Source organism: Anastrepha obliqua, chromosome 3 (assembly GCF_027943255.1).
Source record: "Anastrepha obliqua isolate idAnaObli1 chromosome 3, idAnaObli1_1.0, whole genome shotgun sequence".
NCBI classification, from domain to species: Eukaryota; Metazoa; Arthropoda; class Insecta; order Diptera; family Tephritidae; genus Anastrepha; species Anastrepha obliqua.
In genome coordinates this window covers 140,085,826-140,111,888 of record NC_072894.1, presented here as the reverse complement: position 1 = coordinate 140,111,888, position 26,063 = coordinate 140,085,826, and the positions used below count along the sequence as shown (strand labels likewise).

Below are 26,063 nucleotides of genomic sequence, written 5' to 3'. Positions count from 1 at the left end.
AGGGAACAATGGCTTCAAAAAATCGATTGTAGCGCGTGAAGTGTGGCATGTAGCCCCGTCCTGTTGGAACCAGTAGCCTTCCATGTCATTTTCTTCGATGATTGGCATAACAAAATCGCGTATCATGGCACGAACGACGATAACTCGATGTTCGCGGAGCCTCCTCAACACTGGCTCGTACAGCCTCGATATTTTCAGCAGAACGTCGTGTACGTTGTCTGGATGCGTGGCTGGTATTGCTGAGACTACCGTGGTTAATAAATTTTGCGTATAAACGCTGTAAAGTGCTTTTGGATGGCGCACTTTTAACTTTATTTTTTTTTTTAAACGCACGTTGAGTTTTCACAATTGAGAAGTTATTTTGGATGTAAAGCTTAATTATTTCAGCGCGTTCTTTTGGAGTGTACTGCTCCATGGTAAAAATTGTCTTGGACTGACGCTTCCAACGCGCTATGTCATTAGTCGATCTGACGTTCCTGTCAAAAGTTATAGGGTTGCCAGATGGGCCCGCTTTAAATGGCCTACCCTGTAGAATAAACGGTTTTCATGTGGAAAAATGGCTGTGCAATGCTGTTATAGAAAATACGAGACTGCACACTTTGCCTTGCGGTTACGCAGAAGATTACTTTTTATTACAAACTACCTTAATAGGATCATTTTAGGCCGTAATTGCCGGTAAAACAGAAGCCTGTTATATCTATATTGGCATTAACTGAGGACTGCAATGAGGAGAATTTAAAATATTATTGACACAAGTATTAGCAAGATTTTACGGTGTGCTTTCCAGAGAGAGCAGAATGGAGGGAAGCGAAGGTGATTAGTAAATTCGATATTGTAATCCATACTGGCAGTTCTAAGATGAACCGTGGTGCGGGAGCCGCTCAATTTCAAGTCCAAATCAATTCGACTTATTGACTATGCCTGCGTGTTCCAGGCAGAATTTTTAGCAATCAGAGAAACATGCAAATCACTAAAAAACTCCACAAAGGAATTGGTGCAAGAGCAGCAAACTTTCAGACAGTCAAGCAGCTATCAAGGCCTTAGACTCCAATTCCATTTCATACAACTAGTTTTACTGTGTAAAAAGGAACTAGAATGGCTTGGCCACTGGCTTCAAATTAATCTGATGGATGCCCAGTCATAGAAATATAGAAGGTAACGAGATAGCAGATGAGCTAGCAAGAAAATATCCGGCTCTAGACATAACAAAAGCGGTGGCGGTTGCTACACCATTCAACACAATAAAAACATACACTGCTTCACTCTACTATGCTTTAACCCAAAAAAGGTGGATATACTAAAGCAAGAACAACATGCAGAGGTCAAATTATCTGTTAGGATGCTCTATCCCAAACATTTGACGCATCATTGCAACACTCACAGGACACTGGAAGTTAGGGGACCATGCAGCCAGACTCTACCTTCCTTTCAATCCTATCTGCAGAAGCTGTTTGGCTGGGATGAAGGAACGTTTTTTCCACTATTTATGAGAATGTCCAGGCTTAGCCACAACAAGACTTCGCTCTTTTGGTAAACCATTCCTACAGCAGATTAATGAAATCTCAGATATAGGGATAAACAAGTTTCTGTTATACCTGGATCCCATGAAATGGATCTGTCTTAAAAAAAACAGTGGTAATAAAACGGCGTTAGTCACTAATTAAGATCATTTAAGTATAAATACTCAACCACATGAATAACAACAATGTAGAGTCGAACTAGAATTCCCTGGTCACTGGCTTCAAATTACTCTGGTATGGGTTTCCGGTAGGTGACTTACAATAGAGATCCGATTCGAATTTATACTGCTGAGCCAAAAAGAGGGCTTGTTCAAAAATATAATTCTTCTTCAAAATCCGAATCTTCATATTTTTAACTGAGCCTAAATTTTGATAATACTTTTTAATGATTCCCACACGATTGGCCAGTAGGAGACGATGCACAATAAAATGACGAGCCTTACTGAATATTTTAACAGCTGTATGTCATTAGTAACTTTGAACTTTGCGGAAATGTAAGAATTACACAAACTATTTTTGTTATCTGGTCGCCTTTTAAACGATTCCCTTCAAATCCCATCGAACGCACAACAAAAACTTATTGACCATTAATCCAAAGCTCACCACGACCTTTTCCGGCTGTCGCTCTCGTAAGAAAACCTCTTTTAATCGCCCGCTTAAACATTTTGCTTAATACATTTATTGCAATAAGAATTGGAGCTATAAATTCGGCCCAAAAGATTATTTTATGTTTTTCATGTGTCACCCAAACAAGGAGCTTCTTCTTGAGTTAGACTTATGAAACGGATTCTTAACGGTATTTGGGCTAATCCACAACTCTGGGTAATAAAATAAGTGTTCGTTTGCCGGTTTGACGGCACGATTTTTATGATATTTAGTGTACGATTTTTTTGACGACAGACCTACCAGAGCGTGTTTCACTTTCGATATCCTTATTACCAGAAGGGAATCGGTCAATTCACGACTCACCATTTCATTAACAGCACACATTTTTGGGCCTCCAGTGACGACGTTTCCCCTTAGTCTTTGTGGTACTGGCAAATTTATTAATTTTTCTCTTTCTCACACAACCGATTTCATCAAATACAAAACTATGAAGGGGCTTTTTTTGAAGTCTTATGTCAACTTTAAATATCCGTAAAGTTCGGCTCGATACAATTAAACAGCTAGAGATGGAGATTTATGCTATAGGAATATATAGCAAAATGCTCAGATGTCTTAACTGCTTTAAAAAACTATAGCACAGAGATTTATTGAGCGTTTTAAAGGTTCATTTTTTTTTTTCTTATTTAATTAAAAAATTTAATCTGAACTGCTCCTCATGAGAATCTTGGTAATGGGAGCCCAGATTTTTAAAAACATGGATAATTTTTGCTACTTGAGATGTATGACCGCCGCTGATGGAGCAAAGGAGACTGGCATTGAAAGCAGAACTATCAAAACCAAAGCACCGTTCGGCACTCTTGCACCGCTCTGGAAAAATCATAACATAACTACGCACATCAAATTGCGAATTTTCAACGCATACATCAAGTCCGTCCTGCTATACGGCGGTATGAAGTGGAAGGTCAACGCAATAATTGCAAGGCGTCTCCAAACTTTCATTAATCGGTGCTTGAATCGGACTATATTTAACTTCAAACTACTGAGAAAAGCTAATCAATCCGATGTGGCGACTGAAATCCGCAGTAGGAAATGGCAATCAATTTGACACACTCTGAGAAAAAGTGACGACAGCTGCGATGCCATAAAGGCGCTGCGATGGAATCTCTTCCAACAGATAGGACGAAATGTAGACATACCACGAACTACCCGGCGCCGTTCAACGGAGACTGAAATGAGGTCTTCGAAAAAGACTAGGAATGAACTTAGAGCTCTTAAACAAAACCTGGTTCAATGGCAAAGAGGAGTTATCGACACCCTACGATCCAACTATGAATTAGAGAATCCTATCTATATACATTATTTAATTTTAATCATTTTTCATTCTACTACAAAAATCACACAAATCTAAGTTTCAAGCTTTGTGCAAATAAAAAAGCGAAATTTAAAACATTTTCGTCAAAATTTCTCGGTTTTCAATCAGAATTTTTAGCTAATTTCGCTTATTAGAGCACTGGATTCTGACATAATAGGGAAGAATTTTCAAGAGGTTGAAAAGTGGCATTGGCTTTTGATTATTTTTTTGCTAGACAGTTTTGGATATAGAAGAAAACACCGAAGCCCACCAGAAAAAAAATTAATAAAAATCAACGCTGTTTTTGGGAGACTTCAAATTTGCACTTTTTTTGTATCAAAATTTAATGTTCTATAAAACTGCATAACCGAAAGTTTTTTAAAAATTGTGTTTGAAAAATTAGATGCTTTGCTTTTCTTCTTCTTGTTTGGTGCGATAACCGCTTACGCGATTCTGACCGAATTTAACTAAGCGCACTAGTCGTTTCTTTCTTATTCCAACAAGCATCAAGCACCAAGTGAAGCAACAAGCACCAAGTGAAGCCTCCTTCGCCACCTGATTTTTCCAACACAAAGGAGGCCTTGCTCTAGAAAGTTCCAAAACTCTTTCGCAGAATCTTGCTCCCAAACACTGCAAGGTACGCCTCATAGGATGTTGTCATCGTCCACGCTTCTGTACCCACAACACTGTTGACAGTTATGTTTTCGAGGTTGTAAAAGACTTTGTTTATCCAGAAATCAGTATTAACACCGATAACATTGTTAGCCTTGAAATCCAACTTAGAAACTTTCTTGCCAACAACTGCTGCTTTGGGCTAAGTAGGCAACTGAGTAGTAAAGTCCTCTCTCGAAGAACAAAACTAAGGCTCTATAATACTTTCATCATGCCCGTCCTATCATTTGGCGCTGAAGCTTGAATTTGTGTATTTTTGTTGGAGAACAAAATATAGTTTCATATAAAAATTACTAAAATTAAATGAGTAACTAATAAGTTGTCAAAATTTGTCAATCAATTTTGTATTTTTTTTATATAGAAGAAAGCACTCAAGCCCGCCAGGAAAAAGTTATTAAAAATCAAAGTGGTTTTTGAGCGAAATTTCGTACTTTTGTCATGAAAATTCAATGTTTTGTAAAACTGTATACTCAAAATTTTTCTAAAGATTGCGTTAGAAAAGTTAAAGGATTTGGTGAAAATTTTTTAAGTTTTTTTTAAGCTTACACAAAATGGCAACGTAGATCTTCTAAGCTTCTCAATAAGCCCATGTTCTCTAGTAACACAGCTAGTCTTGTTTTTTTTTAATTCATAGGAGCTACATACCTTAGAAAGAGGGTCTATACATTTTCATTATATTAATTGCACAATAACTGTAAAACACAAAAAAATCTAAATTATTCACAACTGACTTTCTTTTTTTCTTTTATTTTCATCAATTTTTCGATGCATTTGGGACTCATCGCTGACTACAAATTCGCTGCTGCTGCAAACGTCAACGATACTTTGGTTTTTGCTGTTACTGTTGCCGTTGCCGCTGATGTTGATATTCCCGTTGCCGATTTTTTCTTTTATATTTTGGCATTGCTGATTGCATGTCTGCATGCAGTTAAGCCACGTTGCGAAATTGAAAGGCACGAGATCGATGACCAGGATACACTAATTTGCACAGCATTCGGAAATCCTGTAGAGGTAAGCGCACAAGCATACAAAAACATAACCGCACACACGCACACACACACACTCTACCAGCACTACCGCAAAATATTCTCATGTGCACACATTTGCATTACATAACCACACATTGGAGCTAACTCTAGCTCCCCTTTCACAAATCCACAATGCAGGCAATGACAGTAAGTGAGTGGTGTGAGTAGCAGGTTGCTAGCCCAGTTTTTCGTAGCTTTCAACGTTGCCAACAGAGAACGACTTCTGCCATAACACGAATGCTGTAAAGTATGCAATGCATGCGTTATTTTTCGTTAACGCTACTGATTGTTGCATGTGAGCGGCATCACAGACTGCGCAGTGACGTACAGCTGAGCTGCGAATAGTTTGAGTTCAATACAGAGAAATCGGATATGTGCAAGCAAGAGTGCACTGATGCGTGGAAAGTGCCAGTAAGGGACGAGCTTCACACCAGTTGTTTTATTTTACCTACATTTGGATGCGTGCTAGTGTGTGTGTGTGGCTTACTGGTTGAATGGCTGTATTCCTGAACGAGTGAAACTGCCGGACTCGTTGCTTGGGCTGGCGTATGCTTCAGCTGACACGAGTATTGCAACTGTTGCGTGAGCTGGTGTGCTAGTTGTTGTTGCTGTCGTTGCTTTGTTGTTGTTGGTATTGTTATTGTCTCGATTTATTGCTGTTGTTATTGCAAGAGCCATAAAACGATAGCTTTTCAATTGCAAGCACCAACGCACTAACGCGCCACAGCAATTTCAGGAGTGCTCAAAATACACACATCTGCAAGTGCAATTGTATTGGTATGAGTGTAATGCTTATGTATACCTATGCGCTTATGCAAGTACGCAAACAACAATCTTTACAAACATACCAACACACATACATACATGTGTACATATATTACTTTGTAGGTGGGGAACAAAAATCGAAAATCATAAAGGTTGCAAACCTGCCACACCCACACCCATACAAATGCTGCGCAGCGGAACGTATGTAGATATGTATGCAAATACACTTAAACCAACGTACCTGCATATTTGCGTATTTAAGCGGCATTCAATTTTTATAAGTCCCTTCTAGAGTATTTTTTTCTTAACCTTTCGCTTTCAGAAGAAATTGAATAACATAAGCCTACAGAGTTCTTAAATTCTTATGAGTGTATCGATTATAAGTAGGAAGTTGTAGAATGTGCTCGTATAGGCCAGTACTAAGATTTTAGGGTTGGGCATTTTGTACTACCACAAATTTTTTAGTGGTGATTAAAATAAGGTTTTCATTATCACTAAACCTTCAGTTTTTCAGTATTTTAGCTATCTGCTTATTGCATTAATTACTTATTCCATTCCGCACTTTGAGATTTTATTCAATTCCAAGTAAAAAATGTGTGATAATAATACAAAATCAAGAATCAATTAACTTTTGCTCGATATGACCACCTTTTGCCTTGAAATGGTCCAGAAACGAATCGCAAACCGTCCGAGTGTGACTTGTAGGTATTTTGACCCACTCACGGACAATGGCATTTTTTAGCTCCTCGAGACCTTAAGAGACTCAAGACTCCTCGATGTTTTAGTTCGGACCTTTCTCTCTAAACTGACCCAAAGATAATAATCCATCGGATTCGCGTCTGGTGAATTTGAGAGCTATTGTGTGGACGTTATGAAGTTCGGAATGTTGTTTTTTTGCCATTCTTGGTCACTCGAGCTTTGTGAGTCCTGTTGAAACGTCCATGGTCTGCCACCGAAATGTTTGTCTGCCCACGGCTTCAAAGCAACCTCCAGAATACTTTCCTGATAATATTTCACATTTACTTTGACGCCAGGCTCGATGAAAATGCTTGGAGAGCGCGAATCTGTGGTTACAGTGTCCTAACCCATTACCTGTAGCGTGTGCTGCCTCCTGGTGGTCAATCGATGACTCAAACTCTCATATAAATGGTCGGTCAAATAAACCCTATCGTTTTGGGAGTTTTCGAATTGCGCAATTTGAAAAATTTTCCCGTCAGAAAACACAAAGTTCGGAAATTGACCGCTTTTGGCCAAGTGCAGTAACTCGTTCGCCCTCTCAAGGCTGACTTATTGGTGCTTTTGTGTGAGTTCGTGCGCCTTTTGGATCTTCCGTATGTGGCGGATGATGCGGTCAGATATTTTCAGTTCTTTCGCCATTTGATTGGCACTTCGGCGGGGATTTCGCTCAAGTCGGTTCAGAAATTTTAATTTTTGGAAGCAATGAAAATTTATGAACGAACGTTAAAAGTATATAGGGACTTTTGCGCTCATGTGTTATGACCTGAAAAAATTGAATTAAGTAGCGCCCTTGAACGTCTGACGTCCCATTTTTCCAAATTTTTCTGTAGCGCTACATGCCATACTATCAAGCCTTCCCGTGTTTGCTGAAGTAGCCGTGCAGTTTGTAGGTTGAGAGGGGTATATTTTCAATCTCCTTATCAAGAGGGAGGCGAGTGGTAGTGCCCTCCCTCGTTAATTTGTCTCCCTTACAATTTTCTGGTATGTCACTATGCCCTGGCACCCATATCATTTTGATGCGGAAATATTCTGTCATCTCGTTAAGAGAGCATTTGCGAGTAATGCTTGTCTAGCAGAATAAATATTGATTTCTCAGAAGGTAGCCACATTTTCGGCCTAACCAGACAGCTACCTCATTAAAGGCTACAGTTTTACCCGAAATATGCTAGAGTGATTAGGAAGACGAACCGAAATGCTTACTTTTGGCTATTTAGAGTAGACGCCAAAGCCAACTTTATCGTCAAGCTATGAGCCATCAATAAAAAATCGTCAGCGGTTATTCCCATCTGATGTATTGTCAACGCACTCACGACGAGCTGTAATTCTAGTACTAAATAACCTATTGAAATTCATAGTTCCTCCACACAATAGTCAACAGGATTAGTTGCACCCTAACCCAGTGTTATGGTTGTATCATTGGTTAGTTGCGGCAAACCGCATTCTGGTTTTGATTTTTCTGTAAGGTATTCTATATTTCATTTGTTTTGTTTCATTTCACAACGCAAAATTCAAAAAAAGGGTCCACTCATTTCATTGTAATGCAAAACAAAAACTAAAAGCAGAGAATTCACGATGCAGCTTGAATGATACACTTAAAAAGGCGCAACAATTAATTTCTAATTTTTAAAACTTCCGCTTGAAGACTACCGACGAATTTTTTCATGTATTTTGGACCAAATAAGTGCCCTTCAAGAATCGCTTTTTTACGGTCAGATTTATTATGTATGTCATATTTTCTTAAATTTCTCTTCAAAACCGGCCACAAATTTTGGATGACGTACAAAGTCGGCAATTGTGCAGGAGTTTCAACAATGTGCCGACATGTAAATATTAACCCTGTTTATAGTAGGTATTTGTGAACTGTGCTTAGAGTCGTTCACTTGATAAGAGTGAAAGTCATCTTCTATTATAATTCATTGTATTGTAATTTCTAGCGCTTCGAACCAAATTATCTTGCAGACGTTTTAAATAAACATATTTTTTTATTGTTCCTTCGATAAAGATCAAATTTCCAAAGCATATCCAAACCATAACGTTGTCACCGTCATGTTTTATATTAGGTCACACATTTCGGGGTTATTCGCTTCACGCCATATAAAAAGTCTGCCATCTGGGCAAAATAAGTTTACTTTTCCCTTGCCTGCAAAAAGTTTGGTCCTCCAAAATGCTGGGGCTTTAATTAAATGGTCACGCGCAAACTGCAATCTCTTACATCCATTCCTGGCACTTACGTAAAATTTATTAAGTGCTATTCTACCAAATTTTCCACCCTCAGTATTTTTCGAACAGTTTCTGGATAACAATCTCACCTAAATCCTTTTTGGCAATTTCAGTTAACTTTGGAGCGCTTGTTACTGGATTTTTCTTCACTTGACGAGCTAACCACTGACAGTCTTTACCTGTCAAGATTTTATTTGGGGCTTTTCGTCCCTTATTTACCACACGATTTTCATGCATAAGGCGTTCAATAATGAGCTGAACTGTTGACGAACTTAAATATACAATTTCAGCTATTTTACTGACTAAATTTCGTTTGTTGAAACTTGCGCCGTCGTTATGCACAGTAGTCAACTACGCCATTTCCGGCAGGGATCACAGTTGTGAAGACTAAATATTTTACAATCCTTTTAAATTTTACTTAATAATCGACAGCAATTTTGTTTGTCAACAAGAGTGTAAGCCAATTTCCCATATGGTACACCAAGGACTATTGCAGTGAGTTATCAAAAAACGTTTACATTCCGGCACATACGCGCAATCATACACACACAAATGTACTTATTTGTGTACATGTATTTATATACATACGCAATGGCATTTAAATTTACTTCACTGAATGCAAGAAATTGAGTGGATATGAAAGTTTACCCACATACTGATATACATACACACACATACATACGTACATAAACGCATTAAAATATTTACACTTTTTGCCCGGCTTACTCTTAATCAAACAATCGAGTATTTATAACCAACCCACCGAAAAAAGACGAACACAAACCACCACCACCAATGCCAATGGTAATAAAAACCGCTTCGATAACAGTGACAAAAACGTTTTAATGCAAACACTGTATTGCACACGCACACCCAAACTCACTTCAACACAAACACAGCTATATTTGTGCACACCTACAGCCTTGCAGTCATGAATTTTATTCATTTATTGGTTTATTTGCTTATTTGTATTTGTCATTATTTTTCATTTTTCTTTTTTTTTATTTCAGGCTGATTTTTCATGGTCAATTAAAGCGGAAAATGACAGCGCCGAATGGCTGGGCACTGGCGAGCGCCAGGGTTATAAGGACAAGAGTTTTTATGTGCTGGACGATGGTTATGCGATTGCACGCACTTATCGGTGCATCGCCAACAACACCGTCGGCCCGGGGACGTTTTGTGAAATCGAAGTGGCTGGTAAGTAGCGGATTCAGAAAAAATAAAAGGCTGCAAGATTTTACATATGCAAGGGTTAATGGGTTGTCTATTGCTTTCGGCAATTGGTTTTGTAATTTGGATATGTTGGAAACGACTTTTTCCAATGAGGGGTTGTTAGTAAAGAATGCGGTAAAGGCGCCAAGTGATACAAATTCATTTTTTATCATTATAATATAATATTATAAACACATAGAAAATTATTTTGGATGAGTTCATACGCAGAAGCTCATCAAAGCGAGAAATAAGTAGTATGTATTATATGTCTGTGTAAATACTACCTCGAGTGCTATCACATATTTTGAAATTTCAGCAAAGAATCCTTCAATTTTATTCCATGTTTATTTGTATTTAACTATAATCAATAATCAGTAATACTATATTATAAAACTACACTTTGACTTAAATTAAAGGAGTTGTCCGGGTATTTTCTCACACTGAGAATTTTTTTCCAAGCATTTCAAATGTTAAAGTCTCTCTTCTCCTTCGAAAATACAGAAAAACAAACTCTTAGGAAATATAAAAAAATAATTATTAAGCTGTGTTGCTGCAGTGAATTTAAGTCTGTGATCAAAATTTAATAATCGATTTTTTTTGTTTTTGACTTATTTTTGCCAACAATCGTCAGATTCGAACACGAACTTTAAAGGGTTTGTCGCCTGCTGGTACCTACTTTTTAAATTTCTTAATTTTGGCCATAAATTACAATTCAGCCTCTTGTGAAAGCACCTTACGCGTACATCTTTAACATGAAATATTCCATTTCAAAAAGGTGCCACCAAATTGCATATGCAATTTTGATTTATTGGGTTGTTCGGAAAGTAATTTCGTTTTTTCTCGACGGAGGATTTAATTATATTTTTTCACAGCTATCTTCACACTTAAGTCCCATTGTCATTGTATATTTTGACAGCTGATCCTTGCTATGGATTGTGCGTGAATAAGTTCAATTGATTTTACGCAGTAGTTTTTGGTCGGTGCTCTTTTAAATATGGAGAGAATAAGCAGCATTTTCGTCATATTCTACTTTTTTTTACTATAGAACAGTTAAAAAAGCTGTTCAAGCCAGAAAGAATTTGTTGACAATAAGCTGGTGCCAAAACTGGCTTGCAAAATTTCGATCGGGCAATTTTGATATCGAAGATGCACCGCGTTCTGGAAGGCCGGTTGAAGCTGATAAAGACGCGATAAAGGCATTAGTTGATGCAACCCGGCGAATAATAACACTTGAGATCGGTGAAGGTTAAACTTATCGATTTCAACTGTTTATGATCACCTGAAAGGCCTGGGTTTAACCACGGAGCTCGATATATCCACGAAAAAACGAAATTATTTTCCAAACAACCCAATAGCTAAGTTACTCCAAAGACAAGCATTTTGGACTTTGTCACGATTTTCCCTAAAAATGCGTTTATTTGCAAGCTTAAGTACAATACGAAGTGAACAGAGAAATTTTGAAAAAATGTTATAACCTTGAGATTTTTTCAATTTCGAAAATGTTTGTTTAAACTCTTTAATGTGAAATAATTTTCTTCGTTTTAACTTTTCTTTCTATTATAACTGACCCAATTATATTAGACATTCTCGCCATTTCCAAATTTATATTTTTGGAATTTTTTTCAATTTCGAAGTTTTGAATTTTTTTTCAACTTTTTAATATGAAATCAATTTTTAGTTTTAACATTTCTTTAATTACGAAATAAATTTAAAAAATTTTAAAGCTAATAATTTAAAATTAATAAAAATTAATAGTTTAAAATTTTTTCAAATTCGAAATTTTGAAAATTATTGGCTTTATTAAAATTAATTAACGAAAAAAATTAATTATAATTTTTCAAGAAAATAAACTTTTGAACTTTTTAATGTGAAATAACTTTCTTCGTTTTAGCATTTCATTTGGAAAAAATTTAGTAATTAAAAACGCGTTTATTTATAGTCTTGAGTGTAATTAGAAGTAAATTGAAAAAGATTTGAAAACAAAAAAAAATTAAAAATTTTTCCCTCTTTTTAGTTTCGAAAATTTTTTTGTTTTAACATTGTAATGTGAATTAAATATTTCGCTTTAAAATTTTCAGAATATTTTTTTAATTATTTCTATCTAAAAAGGGGCAAAATTATGTTTTTTTGTTGAAATTACTCGAATTTTAATTATTATTAATTATTTTGTTTTTGCTTTATAAAATTGAGCAAGGAAAGACATTCAAATCTTTCGGGCAAATAAATATCTTTATTGGATTCAGTTTAATATACTTTTCTGCTTCCTGATTTCTGATAGTAATGCGACAGATTTAAATTGGAAATGCTTTGCGTCGCAAGGCCCAGCAGCTTTGTACACTGCTCTGACCACAGCATTACTGGGAGGCTGTGATGCTAGCTTTTTCTTACTTTGCTCGTAAGAGGATTATGAGGATCATCTTTTCGGGTTATTTTTGGTGCTTGGACACAAATCTGATTCCTGGAAATATTTGCCTGCTCTACATTTGGAATGGTGCTCCCATTCATTAGAGAGTTTGTTTTATGTTTCATTGCAATGAGGCGGCTCCCAATACCCAACATTCTCGTTCAACACAACCTAGGCTTTTATTCTTATACTGGCAGCAAAACCTCTTTACTTTCATGGAATTTTAGAAATTGATATCTGGTTTACTTGATTCACTTCTTATGCCTGAAATGGACATTGTAAAGTGAGTAATAATTTTGCGTTTTGAATCATTTATTTTTCACCTGTCATAACCGAAGGCAAAGCTGAAGCAATAAGAGTCAATGTATATAACCAGCTGCATGCCAATATAAATAGAAATTCATGCCAAGCTTCGATTGGTGAAGTTACTCAAGCGACTGGTCGAGCGAACGTGCGCTGTGCACTCCTTGAAAAGCAGCAAAGCGCTCTTCCTCCAACGTTCAACTTATTTGCAGTTATTACTATTAAACAGTTGTTGTGTTGCACTACGGAGTCGTCAGTCCGTATTTCCACAATTCAAGTTAGTTTACTATGCTGCCATTGCGGCAACATAGTAACATGAACCACAGCAACTAATCAAAAAAGAGAGAAGAAAGATGCATTGAAAAAACATAAAACAAAAAAATACGCAGCAGTTCCTGAAATCAAGAATCGGAAGGACGTCTGCAGTCAGCTGCAATGGTTGGCGCTGATTACTGTCAATATTTGTTTCAGCTGGAGCTGTTACCACGCTACACATGCCCACTCGCGGTCAACGATCATGGCATAAGCCAACGCTTCCGCATCACTGCCAACAAAAACAGCCATAGCAAAAACTCTAAATATTTCGCTCCGAACATTTTTAAATAAAATCAGACGAGCGAAACAGCCAGCGCACATAATGAATGGGTGCAAAATTGAAGCAACCGGTTAGGAATTCGTGTAGTGGCTACAATTCCTACAGCAACAACAAATTGAGCAGCATACTAACTCACAAAACAAAAAAAACAATAATAACCAAGCTTTACTTACCCCAACCAAAGCTGGCAGCCAGCGGCGCTCTCACTCGACAATTCGCCAACTCGCAGCACTCGCAGGGTGGGGCTGCTGCCTGGATATTCAATGCCGTATCCGCATTCTGGTATGCCGACATTAGCAATTAGGGAATTGTTTGGATTTTTATTATGCAGCTAACGTGGCTTACCCGCATAGCCGCGCAACTCTCCCTTGCCACCGTGCACGCTAGTGTGCGCTCTTGCATGCTCTCCGCCAAAACAGTTTTTTTTCTAATTTCGCGCTGGACATGGCCTTCGCAACCCATTGGTGGTCATCAGCGATACCAGCGCTTCTTTTTGTTTTTGAATTCTCATTTGCACCGCACCGGAAACGGAAATTGGATTTGCAGCAAATCTCTCACCATCGCTCTTTGCCTCTGGTACTACTGACTTAGCTACCACTTTTTTAGCATTTCGTGGTACAGCCTTTTACTATAGAGCATCAAGTTCTTAGAACAGAGCATTTTTTAAGCCGCTTAAGTTGCGATGTTGTAAACGGATTTCTGTTTAACACCAATCCATTTGGGAAGGCGAACGATTGTAAGCGAAAAGTTGTGCAACTAAAGAATAGAATTGGTACAGTGGAGGGATTTGGGACAACAACAATAACATTTATGAATTGTTCTTGTATACTTAGTAAACGCCAAAAGTTTCTTTGCTAATATTTTGAGTTGCACTTGCAGAGATACATAGCAGTTGAAAGTATTTTAAGCCGATTTTGAGAGTGGCTCGAACTTGTTTTCTTTTTCCTGATTTTTAATCCATTCTAAAATAATTTGATTTCATTTGCTATTGCTCATATGCGCTTTACATACTTATATGTATATATTAGGGTGCGCCACTCTCGATGCAAAAATTAAATCGGTACTGCTTTTTCAATGGGACTATAAAACTTATTATACGCAAATTTAATTAGACTATCCCAAGATTTATAATTTTTGCAATTGACGTCGTAGGTCAATCATATTTGACATTTGACATTTGTGAACTAAACAGCTGCGGTATACAAACCAACAATCAATAAAGCACGTAAAAAACAACATAAAGTTTGCAGTGACTCAAAATAGTTATGAGTAAAAAAGTTATTCAAAAACAAACTCGATGACTAATTTTGCGTGCCACCTTGTACTTTAAAACTTGCGCTAAAATATTTCGGAAAAAATACTAATATTAACGTGAGTTTGAAAGATTTTAAAATACTGCCAAAAATTCCATTAATTTGATTTCCTTGATAGAATTAGAAAAAGTTCTATCCAGACCTTATAGGCATAAATTCTGCAACCAGCTGAAGTGATTTCTGGGGAAAAATATTTTTAAAAACTTATTTATTTTTTATAAAAAAAAATCCGATTTTTGGCAATATTTTCAAATCGGTCCAGCTCACGTACATCTTAATGTATCGGGTGAGTTTTAGCAACATAAGATAATTATGGCTTGAGAACTGAGCACTTCAAACTGTGCTGACATTTCTGTTCAGTAAGGTTTGGCAAGTCATCATGAGTTGTTTAACACCAGAGCAGCGCTGCCAAATTGTGAAAATTTACTTTGAAAAGAAAACAAGAAAAAAATAAATCCACTCGTAAAGTTAATAGATCACTGGCGGCATCATCGGTCTTTATTTCATTTGAAATGAGGAAGGAGCTGCCGTTTCGGTGAATGGCGAGCGCTATCGAGCAATGTTGACTGAGTTTTGGACTCCAAAAATTAATCAGCTAAACATCGAAGACATTTGGTTGAAAAAAGACGGCGCAACTTGCCATACAGCGCGCTTTGCAATCAATTTATTGAAAAGCTTAGGCCACTATTGACGCCATACCGCCAAATTTATTGGAAAAAATAGTCAAAAACTGGACAGATAGAATGAACTATTTAGTTCATGGCCGCGAAGAAGATATACCGGATATGATATTCAAAAAAAAAAATGCTATGAAATTATCTGTCAGATTATAATAAAAAAAAAAATTTTATTTCAAAAATTTCTGTTTTCATTTATCTTTTTAAGCTCTCAGACGAAAAAATACACAATATTTCAGAAATACTTTGACAGAATATTTAAGCCTCCTCTGGACTCCTTTTTTAAAACCTTCGGTTGGGCACCCGTGTCTGGCCTTTTTTCGTCCTGTTCGAAGATCCGTTTTAAAAGGTTACACCCATAAATCGATAGAAAATTAAATTATAGAAAGCTACCTGGAAGCTCAAGTCGTTAGCTATAATAGAAATATGTTAAATTCACTTCGAAGATCGAAAAAACCCGGGTGCGCAACGGAAGGTTAAAGTACAAGTGGCGCAAATTATTCATCCATTTTTTTTAACTTTTTCTAACTAAAAAAAATTATTTTGGGAAATGAAAATCTTTGTTATGTCTTCTATGCGCTCCATTGTTTGTTTCTTTGTCTACAGAACTGTTTCATTTTTATTTTATTGTTTCTTTTTTATTTTTTATTTTTTGTTTGTGGGTGACCCTAATATATATATTAAAGGGCCCGCCATCTATCGTTACGGATTTGAACTAGGTATTATTTGAAGAATGGTAACACTTAGCTGTCATCTGATTTGACAGAAAATTAGTTTTATTCTTCCGCTGAACGAAAATGGTTGTGTATACGCTCAAAGAACGCTGGGAAATATTGCGACATTACTTTGAAAATCATGGTAATGTTGCAGAATGTGTACGAAAATTACGTACGGCAATGGAAAGAAGAAAAGCACCGAATGAAGCGTATGTGCGTTACCTTGCGAAAAAAGTAAGAGAAACTGGGTTGCTTATTGACAAACCAGCGCGTGGCCGACCAAAAACCGTGTGTACACCCGAAAATATTGCTGCTGTGGCCGAGAGTGTTCGTGAATCACCAGGAACATCAGTTCACCGTCGTTCTCAACAATTGGACATTTCGGAGACATCGTTGAGACGAATTTTGCGTAAAGAAAAATTGGACCGATCGTATGGGATGGTGCATGGCTAGCCGAGGCAGCCATATGAATGAAGTTGTGTTCCGTCATTAACCGGAAGGATTGTACTTCAAAATTAAAAAAAACAGTTTGGAAAAATATTGAGTAGTTTCTTTTTTATAGCATTTTTAATTCCGTAAAGTTATATGGCGGACCCTGTATATGCATACATATTTCAAATAATCTTAAAGCACTTTATTTACGATTTGCTTTCTTTGAAACAGCGGGTTCTGCATTTTACGTCTGGTGGCAAGGTAAAAAGCCTGTAACATTGAATTTTATCCCCACGGTGTTAATTGCTTTTCTCCAAATTTCTTGTGCCCCACATAATTGAGTTATGTCTGACCCTTTGCATATCCCGTGGATTGCCAGAAGCTCATTTACTTATACATCTGAAAAAAATACAAAACATTCGAAATCACTTGAATGCGCTTTTGAAACCAATATCGCTAGCATCCACATAGTGACACAAAAACATTCGTACATTTATAAGCAATTGAAATGTCGCTAAAAATCATCGCATCTATTTAGTACGCATCGCATACATGCAGACAGCTACTTCTTATCAATTGCGGTCAAGGAGTAATGACTCAGAAGTTAATTAAAAAACAATATTTCCTTAAAAACGCATTTTATGTTAGTCTGGAGACCAGCTAAGCGAAACTTAAGTAAATGTAATTTACCTTGCGAAAAATTCCATTTTTACGCTTAAAATTAGTGAGGCAAAAGTGATTTTCCAGCTATTTATGAATTCTTAGCAATCTACTGAAAGACGGTTTGTCGAAGGTACGAGTGGATAAAAAAAATTGCGGAAAAAGAGGGAGTGTTAGAAAATGAATTATGAAATTTTTATTCTTTTCTATTCAAAATATTCTCCTTTAAGCTTAATACACCTCCCGAGGCATTCTCTACTCTAGCGTAGTGTCGCCTTTTCGTGAAATGCGTGTAATTTTTATTTTCCAATAAATTTAAAATTATTTTACAAGGAACAAATGAAAGATTCAGCAAAAGAGTGACATTTATTCAACTTTTTTTAGGCCAAAAAATTATTAAAAAATTAATAAAATTACATCTGAGGTAAACAATCTGTACTTTTAACAACTTCTCGCGTGCTCAGTTTCTTAGTTTTATTTTTTCGTCAATTTCAAATTTTACACGACGAGCGTGTAGCGTATTAGACATAATAGAAGTGAAACTGTCAAGGTAGACAAAGAAAGAGGGATAGACCCGAGAGAGAATGAGAGATAGAGAGGGGGAAAGAATATATATCTAAATAAATTCATAACATTCGCAGAGAATACAAATAGACAAAATTTATATAATACGAAGAGGGGTTGACTGGTGTAGGTAAACGCCGGACACAAACCGTGGCAACAACACGCTCTACTCCGGGCGCATATCACCCGCACAAAACGCAGCTATTCCAGGACCGCAGCAACGGCACAAATTACGGCAAGGCAATTCCAATAAATCCGACGCCGGAATGGATAGCTCTTTATAATACGCACAAGCACTAGCCACGAAACGGAAATAAGTGCCAAAAAGAAGGCACCAAAAAAAGCGCCAAAAAACTTGAGACCAAAAAACACCCCAAACAGTAGGCACCAAAGATATATAACGCCAAAAAGTAGGCACCAAAAATATATTTCCCGCAAGTTCGCACCAACAAACAAGCGCCAAAAAGTAGGCAGTATTATTTCTCCCTAGAAATTAGCAACCACAAGAAAAAACTCAGAGAAAATAGCCTAAAGGGTATCTAAGATGTATATAAGGTATAGCTCTCTCCCTCCTTTTCCTCTATGTTATATTTTTTTCTCTGTTCCGGAACGAAAATGCCCAAAACGTTGCATAGCCTTGAAATTTTACTCTCTATTCTCGCTCGTCCATCGACGCTTAAGAAGTTTCACTTCAAAAATTGTTTTAAATACTTATAGTCACCTTATGATATGAATATGGATACTAAGCGAAAGAGGATATGTCCATATATTTAAAAAAAATTTTGTTAACTTTTCAGCATGAAAAATGTAGAGCAATAATGCCCTTTGAATACTAAGTTTTAATTTATTCATCAATTAAATATTTTGAAAGAATTTAATGTTTCAAGAAGGAAAACGTGAACAGGGTGGTCCACTGCGTATACTTTACTTAATGGACCGAAAGTTAGACTATTTGTTTTACGTTTTTATAAAACAGCAGGTAGAATGAGTACGGCGGCCGTTGTAGCCGAATGGGTTGGTGCGTGATTACCATTCGGAATTCACAGAGAGGTCGTTGGTTCGAATCTCGGTGAAAGCAAAATAAAGAAAAACATTTTTCTAATAGCGGTCGCCCCTCGGTAGTCAATGGCAAACCTCCGAGTGTATTTCTGCCATGAAAAAGCTCCTCATAAAAATATCTACCGTTCGGAGTCGGCTTGAAACTGTAGGTCCCTCCATTTGTGGAACAACATCAAGACGCACACCACAAATAGGAGGAGGAGCTCGGCCAAACACCTAACAGAAGTGTACGCGCCAATTATTTATTTTTTTTATTTTTTAGGTAGAATGAAGCTAGGTATGTATTACTACAATATGTATATATAGATATATATCTTTAATATATTATTTTTTCCAAAATAATTCTTTAGAGAATTTCATTTATTTTAATTCGAAATTTTAAATGTTTTTAAAAATAATTGAGGATACAATTTTCAAAGGACATTATTCTATTATATTTGACCTGCGCAGAACAAACAACATATTTTTTAGTATCTGGTTATATTCTCTTTCGTTTGATATCCATGTTAATAATATAAGATGTGCATAAGTACTTAAAACTATTTTTTGAAAATTTAGATTTTGAAATTTAGTCCTCTTATATTTTATATTCTTTTATGTAAAAAAATAAATTGATGAGAAAAGGAAAAACTGAGTATGCAGCATTGTCATATAAAATTTATAGTCTCACGCACATATAAAATTTTTCTTGGAAAAGTTTGACTCACACACGACGTTATACAATATTATAAACAGGACATGACCCCAAAATATGTACCGCAGGCTGCTAGTTTAGATTTCTAATTTTTCGCAACGAAAGTTAATACTTTGTATATATTTTAATGAAAATAAAAATGTATGCATCCTGCTACTATGATATTTCAAAAACCATGAAATCCGTATATTTGCTTAGCATTTGTATTTATGTGTATTTTGTAGTTTAGTGCGACTTGCAGCTATAACTAATTAAAATTTCAAACATTTCCATCTCTTTCCTTCTTCTATCTCTTCGCCATATATCATCTAACACATTTTCCAAATAATGCTTCAATAACATAAAATTCGCAATAATACAACAACGTAACATTGCCAACTAACAACAAACAGTGCGTCCAAAAAGTAAGTAGAAGCAAATGTGCTATAATCCGCAATAAATCCATGCAACCTCCATATGCACGTTCACCGTTTACATTAGAATATTTTGTTTATTATATTTTTGTAATTTTCACTAAAAAACGTGCGCTTTAGTTTGAAATTTATTATGACACTTCCAAATACCAAATTATTTATATGTATGTATGTATCTAATCTTGCTTTGTTGTCAAAGCTGGCTTTTAGATCTGTCACATAGCTGTTCGAAATTCCACACATACACACACACATACATGCCGCACCATTGCTTTATAGCTTAAGGCTAGATTTTTTATATGCTTACAAAGGTCCGGGATTTACTCACAAAAGATGAACTAAAGCCACAAACATAAATATGTACCTTCCAACTAACAACGAGTTCCCTAATGGAGTAACTGAAATGTGTTTCACTTTATGTCTGCGTGGAGCACAAATCTCACTGACACTTTTTGCCATTAAAAATATTGCAAAGAGAGAAAATAGTTTAGTACGTGCGCCAACCACTATTAGTTGATACCCAAATGATGTTTTCTTATACAAATGTTGGCTTTTTCTGCCATAAAGCAAAATTTCTTTAACAATTTTCTTCAAATAAAAAAATATAAAAGAAAAAGTGTAACAACTCAGCAAAAAAAATTGTCAAAAATCAGCGGTATTTTATTGTTACCAGAAACTTTAGATTAAAGCTTAAGATTTAGCTTAGATTAGCTCGAGGTTCGCACTTCGATCCCTTGTCATTTTGCGCCCACTACTCATCAGTGTACCTCATCTACACCCAGTTCCCTTATTAAACTACGGATGGAGCTGGGTTGAATTGAACGTATCTGTCTTTCTTCTGGCTGCAGTTAGCCGAGATGTCTCAACTATAGCGTCACATTCAAGAAGCAGGTGCATTGGAGTCTCCGGGGATTAGTTGCACAAAGCACAAGAATCAATGCACCATATCCCGATCATGTGCAGATGACTACGCACTCTGCGGTGGCCTGTGAGAATGCCCGTGAGCCCGTGTTTTATCCCAATAGCAAGGAAGGGCTCGGGTCCTATTAAAGGCGAAGCCCCAGCCTCTCTTGCCAATGCGTCCGCTACTTCGTTCCCAATTATTCCACTGATTGCCTAGTAGACGCAGTTTCTTGATACAGTTTCTCCAGAAACTTAGACGTTTTTTATACTTTAAAACTACATATCTGCACAAATTCTAAAAATTCTGGTTAAAAGCTTAAAGTCTTGATTAAAAAATTTGAAAAATTTTGACTTTTATAGACGTGAAACAAATTGTATGTGAGAAGAAATCGCATGGATATGAATAAGTACAGGTTAGGACAATTACAATATAAGAAAGAAATAGCAGAATTTAATGGTCAAAGCGTGAAACTCAACATTCAGCAGGAGTAAGCCATTCAACGCTTTAAAAAGTAACTTGAAAACTTGAGATGCATTTCTATTTCTTAAAACAATTGATGCCATAGCCACGAACACATACAACCAAATAATAAAATCTATGCCAAGCATCAACTTCTAATATTACATCTACATGAGCCAATTTTCTGCTACCTGAAAAACGTCTAATCGAAATAGTGCTAAACTGTAGGGTAAATCATCACCAGGCAAAAATACCAGTTATGTTACGACTAGGTGCGATAATATGTGCAGAGAGATGATTTTTATAAAAAAAAATTATAAAAATAATTGTCACATACACTTTTATTAGCGTTTGGCCGAGCTCCTCCTTCCACAAATGTGCTGAGAGATGTTTTTTATGGTAGTTCTTCAATTTTACTTAAAAATGTTAGTTAAACGTATACATTATCAAGGAAATGTCAATTGTACGGCCAATCATCAGCACAATGCCAGCTCATACTAGCCAAACAAATTCTAGTCCAATATGTTTCTAACGTAATCAGTTTTGGAGCAGTTCAACTACAAAAAAACATTCAGGCCATTCAATTCCAACGTTTTACGACATTTCTTTATAATAAAAATGCATGCAAAATATTTTTTCTTAAAATTAAATAAAACTTCTTTCAGGTACAGTATTTGGTCAAGTATGCAGAAATTAGTTCAAACTTACACTAAAAGTAAATTTAAAACAAAAAAAAAAAAACATTTATTTGGTTCCTTCCATAAAAAGAACTATATAGCTTCGCTTAAATTTAAGCTCACAAATAAAGTTGTTGTATTCTATAAGTCCAGTCGCTTTAGCTCCTGACAGTTTCTGTCAATTATATTTCGTGGAACTGGAATCCTGTGTATGAAAATAAATTTTGTTTCATCAGCCATCCTACAAAATGTCCCTTCATTTTTTTTATCTTGTTTTATTTTTTTCTTATGAAATAACTTCACTTAGAATAGGCTAATAAACAATTTGAATTATAAAAAACATACCTCCATTATGCACAAGGTTTTTCACGAGAAAAAAAAAACAATTGTAATATTATATATGTATAAAGCGGTTCTGAGAAACGGGAGAGAACGTAGATGAATTGAGAAAAACAAGCTTACTATTTTTCAAGGAAATTAAGACTGTTTATATCTATAATATTTTAAAATTTATGCAATATTTTTTTTGCGCACAACTGCTTATTCCTGTAAGCCGCTGATGACTTCTTCTTAATTGGCGCTATAACCGCTTAAGCGATTTTGCAAAGCACGCCAGTCGTTTCTTTCCAATGCAGAGGAGGCCTTTCTCTTCCTCTGCTACCACCAGCTGGTACCGCATCAAATACTTTCAGAGCCGGAGCGTTTGTATCCATTCGGACGACATGACCCAGCCAACGTAGCCGCTGGATCTTTATTCGCTGCGCTATGTCTATGTCGTCGTAAAGCTCATATAGTTCATCGTTCCATCGCCTGCGATATTCGCCGCTGCCAACGTGGATGTTGTCATCGTCCAAGCTTCTGCGCCATAAGTTAGGACGGGCATGATGAGAGCCTTGTAAAGTGTTAGTTTTGTTCGCCGCTGATGACTATTAGCATAAAAATATTCATAAATGCCTCTGCCAGTAGGCGTATGCTATGAGCGGGATATTTTTTTTTCAAATTCTTTATTCTTTTTTATTAAATCTCACACAAATTTTTATCGGGAAGTGCCTCTCACCTTACACGCTCATCTGCCAAACTTTTTTGAGCATCAATCGCAATTCACACATAAAATATCGTTACAAAATGGATATATGATTTTGTAACTATATTTTAGTACGATTTTTAGTACAGAGTGATTGAATGAGATCACGGGTTTTCTTCTGTAAGTAAAATAAAATTAAACCTATAATTTTTTTTTAATTCGTTGAATCCGTTGCATTTATGTACGATACACAATATTCATTAAATTTCCTCCCTTACTTTACCATGCCATAAAATCTTTGTTATTATATCTCGAAAATGTCCACCGTTCACCGTAGCAGCCTGATAGTCCTCATTTTCGAAAAAGTATGGTGTGAAGACGTCGCCAGCCTAAAATCACACCAAAAAATGACTAGTTGTGGGTAGATGTACAATTTATATATATATATATATATATACATTTTTTTAATAGGATGTGCAGTTGCAGCACACCATACGGCTGATTGTTCACTCAAATGCCCATTTATGTTAACTAAAAAAGTTACGTAAGCCCTTTTAATAAAATTTGTAATCTCTTTTACGCGTTGTTCAACTGACTATAACTCCAAGACTAAGTTTGCCAAAGCCTGTAGTGCCAATTGTCTGAAAAAAGGTATTGAAAAATTGACATAACACAAATAATGGCCCCCAAAGATCTGCACCACCCTTGAATCGTCCTATATAACCATTATATTCCTCCTCCAATTTTAGACCAAATCAATATTCTCAATTCACGCAGAAATTATTGTTAATATTTAAAAACAATAAATTTATGCATTTTTACCTACAGGTATATACACAAAACATTTTCTTTAAACTCTGTTATCTACATTTTTATGTACCAAAAATTTACTACTTCTACTCCGCCCCACCACTTGACACCAGCAAGCATTTCTTTGTGTGTTACTTCGTTTTCAGTTATTGTCTACTTTTTTAGTTCACACAAAGCATTTCCAAAAAACCTGAAAAATAATAAATTATCATTCACTCACAGAACAACTGGCCTGGTGGCAACGCTGGGATAAGACAACACTCATCATTTTGGTAGCCTCAATACTGGCGCTGCTTCTGGCCGTGATTATAATTTGTTGCATCATCATCTGCATATGTCGCCGTCGCAGACGTCAAGATAAATGTAAGTACAGCTATAAATTATGGAAAAAAGATTATTATAACTTCATATATGTATTTGTATATGTATAAGAAGTATTTGTACATGTAAATCCCCATTTAAGATATTTGAAAGTTAAAAAGCGAAAAATCCTTAAGTAGTTTAAAAGTTTATATTTTTAATTTTGCATTTGTTAGGGGTTTTTAAAATCACTTTCTCACACAAAATTAGGTTTGTCTCCAATATATTTTTGATACAAACATTTTAAAAACTAATTTTTTTAGAATATTAAGAAACAATATTTTGAACTTTTATTTTATTTTATTACTGGATTTTTAATTTTTTTAATTTTGCGTTTGTTAGAGGTTTCTAACTTAATTTTTTACACAAAAGGTTGGTCTACAATATATTTTTAATAAAAGAATTTTCAATTTTTTTTTTTGGAATTTTTAAAAAAGTTTTTACTTGATTTTATTTCTTTATTTTTTTGGTTTATTATCAATTTTTTTTTTATTTGTATTCGCTTTTTTCTCTATTTTAAAAAAAGGTTTGTGTGGAACCTTTAAAAATGTTTATGTTTTGAATGATTCTTTTTTTTGAATTTTTTTATTTGTTTACATTTTTGTGTTTCTTTTTTGATTTTCAATTTTTGTTTACTTTTTTTAAATAATTTTAGTTGCTTTTAAAACAACTCTTTTTTATTTAAAATTTTTTTTTTTTAACTTTCAACCGAGGAATAAAAAAATGATTGTTTTAAATAAAAATAAAAATAACAAAAATGTTTCTTTAACAAATAAAAATATTGAAAATGTTGAAAAAAATATTTAAAAAAAAAATAAATTGTTGAAGATAAAAAAATTTAATTAAAAATATACTGAAGACAAACCTGTTTATATTATTATAGTTTTTTTTTTTAATATTTTAACATTTAAAAAAAACTTTGTTAGTTATTATTTAAAAATCTTGTTTTTTATTTATTATTTAATAAACTCTTTTTATTACTTTTTATTAGTTTTTTCAATTTTTTTTTATTAGATTTAAAAAAAAATTTAGTTATTATATAAAAAACTTTTTTTTTAAATATTTTCTTTACTTAAAAAAATATTTTTAATTACTATTTAAAAAACTTTTTTAATAATTATTATGTAAAAGACTTTTTATTACTTCTTTCAAAAATTTTTATTTGAGTTTTCAGACACGAAATTTACTCGCCACTTTTGAGTTTCCGCAATAATAATTGTAACTTTTTGATTTGCATTCAATTATTTGTCTTTTAAATAATTATCAATGTTTGTTAATTACAATATTTGATGTACATTTTTGTATTTGCGTCTATATACTCATGCATGAAGAAACCCAATTCAGCATTTGTCAAATTTTCGCATCTGACCTTTTATTAATTAAAGTGAATTTCTACAATTACAACAAAAACAAAATCAAATATTCCTGCCATATCTTCCCGTTAAAACCATTTTGAAACGCCCAAACTATTAAACTCTTAAATAAATTCAGAAATGCCACTTTCTTCGCTCCAACAAAAAATCCATTTACACCTAAAAAAATTCCATTTACAAATAATAAAATAAAATAAAAAAATAAAAAATAAGCCAACTTCCATTTATGTCAATAAGCGAGCATTTGTTTATTTATTTAATCGTAATTAATTTAATAAAAACACACACGCTCTCCATACCATGGCCCCGCAGTTAGTTATCTAATGCATGGCAAATAATTCAATTGTGTTCAATTTCATTACATTGCGCCTGCAGCTATGCCATGATTTTGTTTGAAATTATTATTATTTGTTTGCTCACCCGCTTTCAATCATGCCCACTAAATTATATGGATGTATGCAAAGCAAACAAAAATTGAGTGCTTCTACATAAAACTTAAAATCAATACGCATCC

At 35.1% G+C, this 26,063-nt stretch overlaps 1 protein-coding gene across 3 annotated transcripts in view; it reads left to right on the top strand.

Moving 5' to 3' along the window:
* The window catches only part of LOC129242947 (hemicentin-1), a 129,774-nt gene that overhangs the window by 64,559 nt on the left and 39,152 nt on the right, over positions 1–26,063 (top strand). For all 3 annotated transcript variants that reach the window (XM_054879910.1, XM_054879908.1, XM_054879909.1), the window contains exons 17-19: positions 5,078–5,160; positions 9,911–10,097; positions 24,039–24,179. In XM_054879910.1, coding sequence (XP_054735885.1) covers positions 5,078–5,160; positions 9,911–10,097; positions 24,039–24,179 — 411 coding nt within the window. The remainder of the gene's footprint in view (positions 1–5,077; positions 5,161–9,910; positions 10,098–24,038; positions 24,180–26,063) is intronic.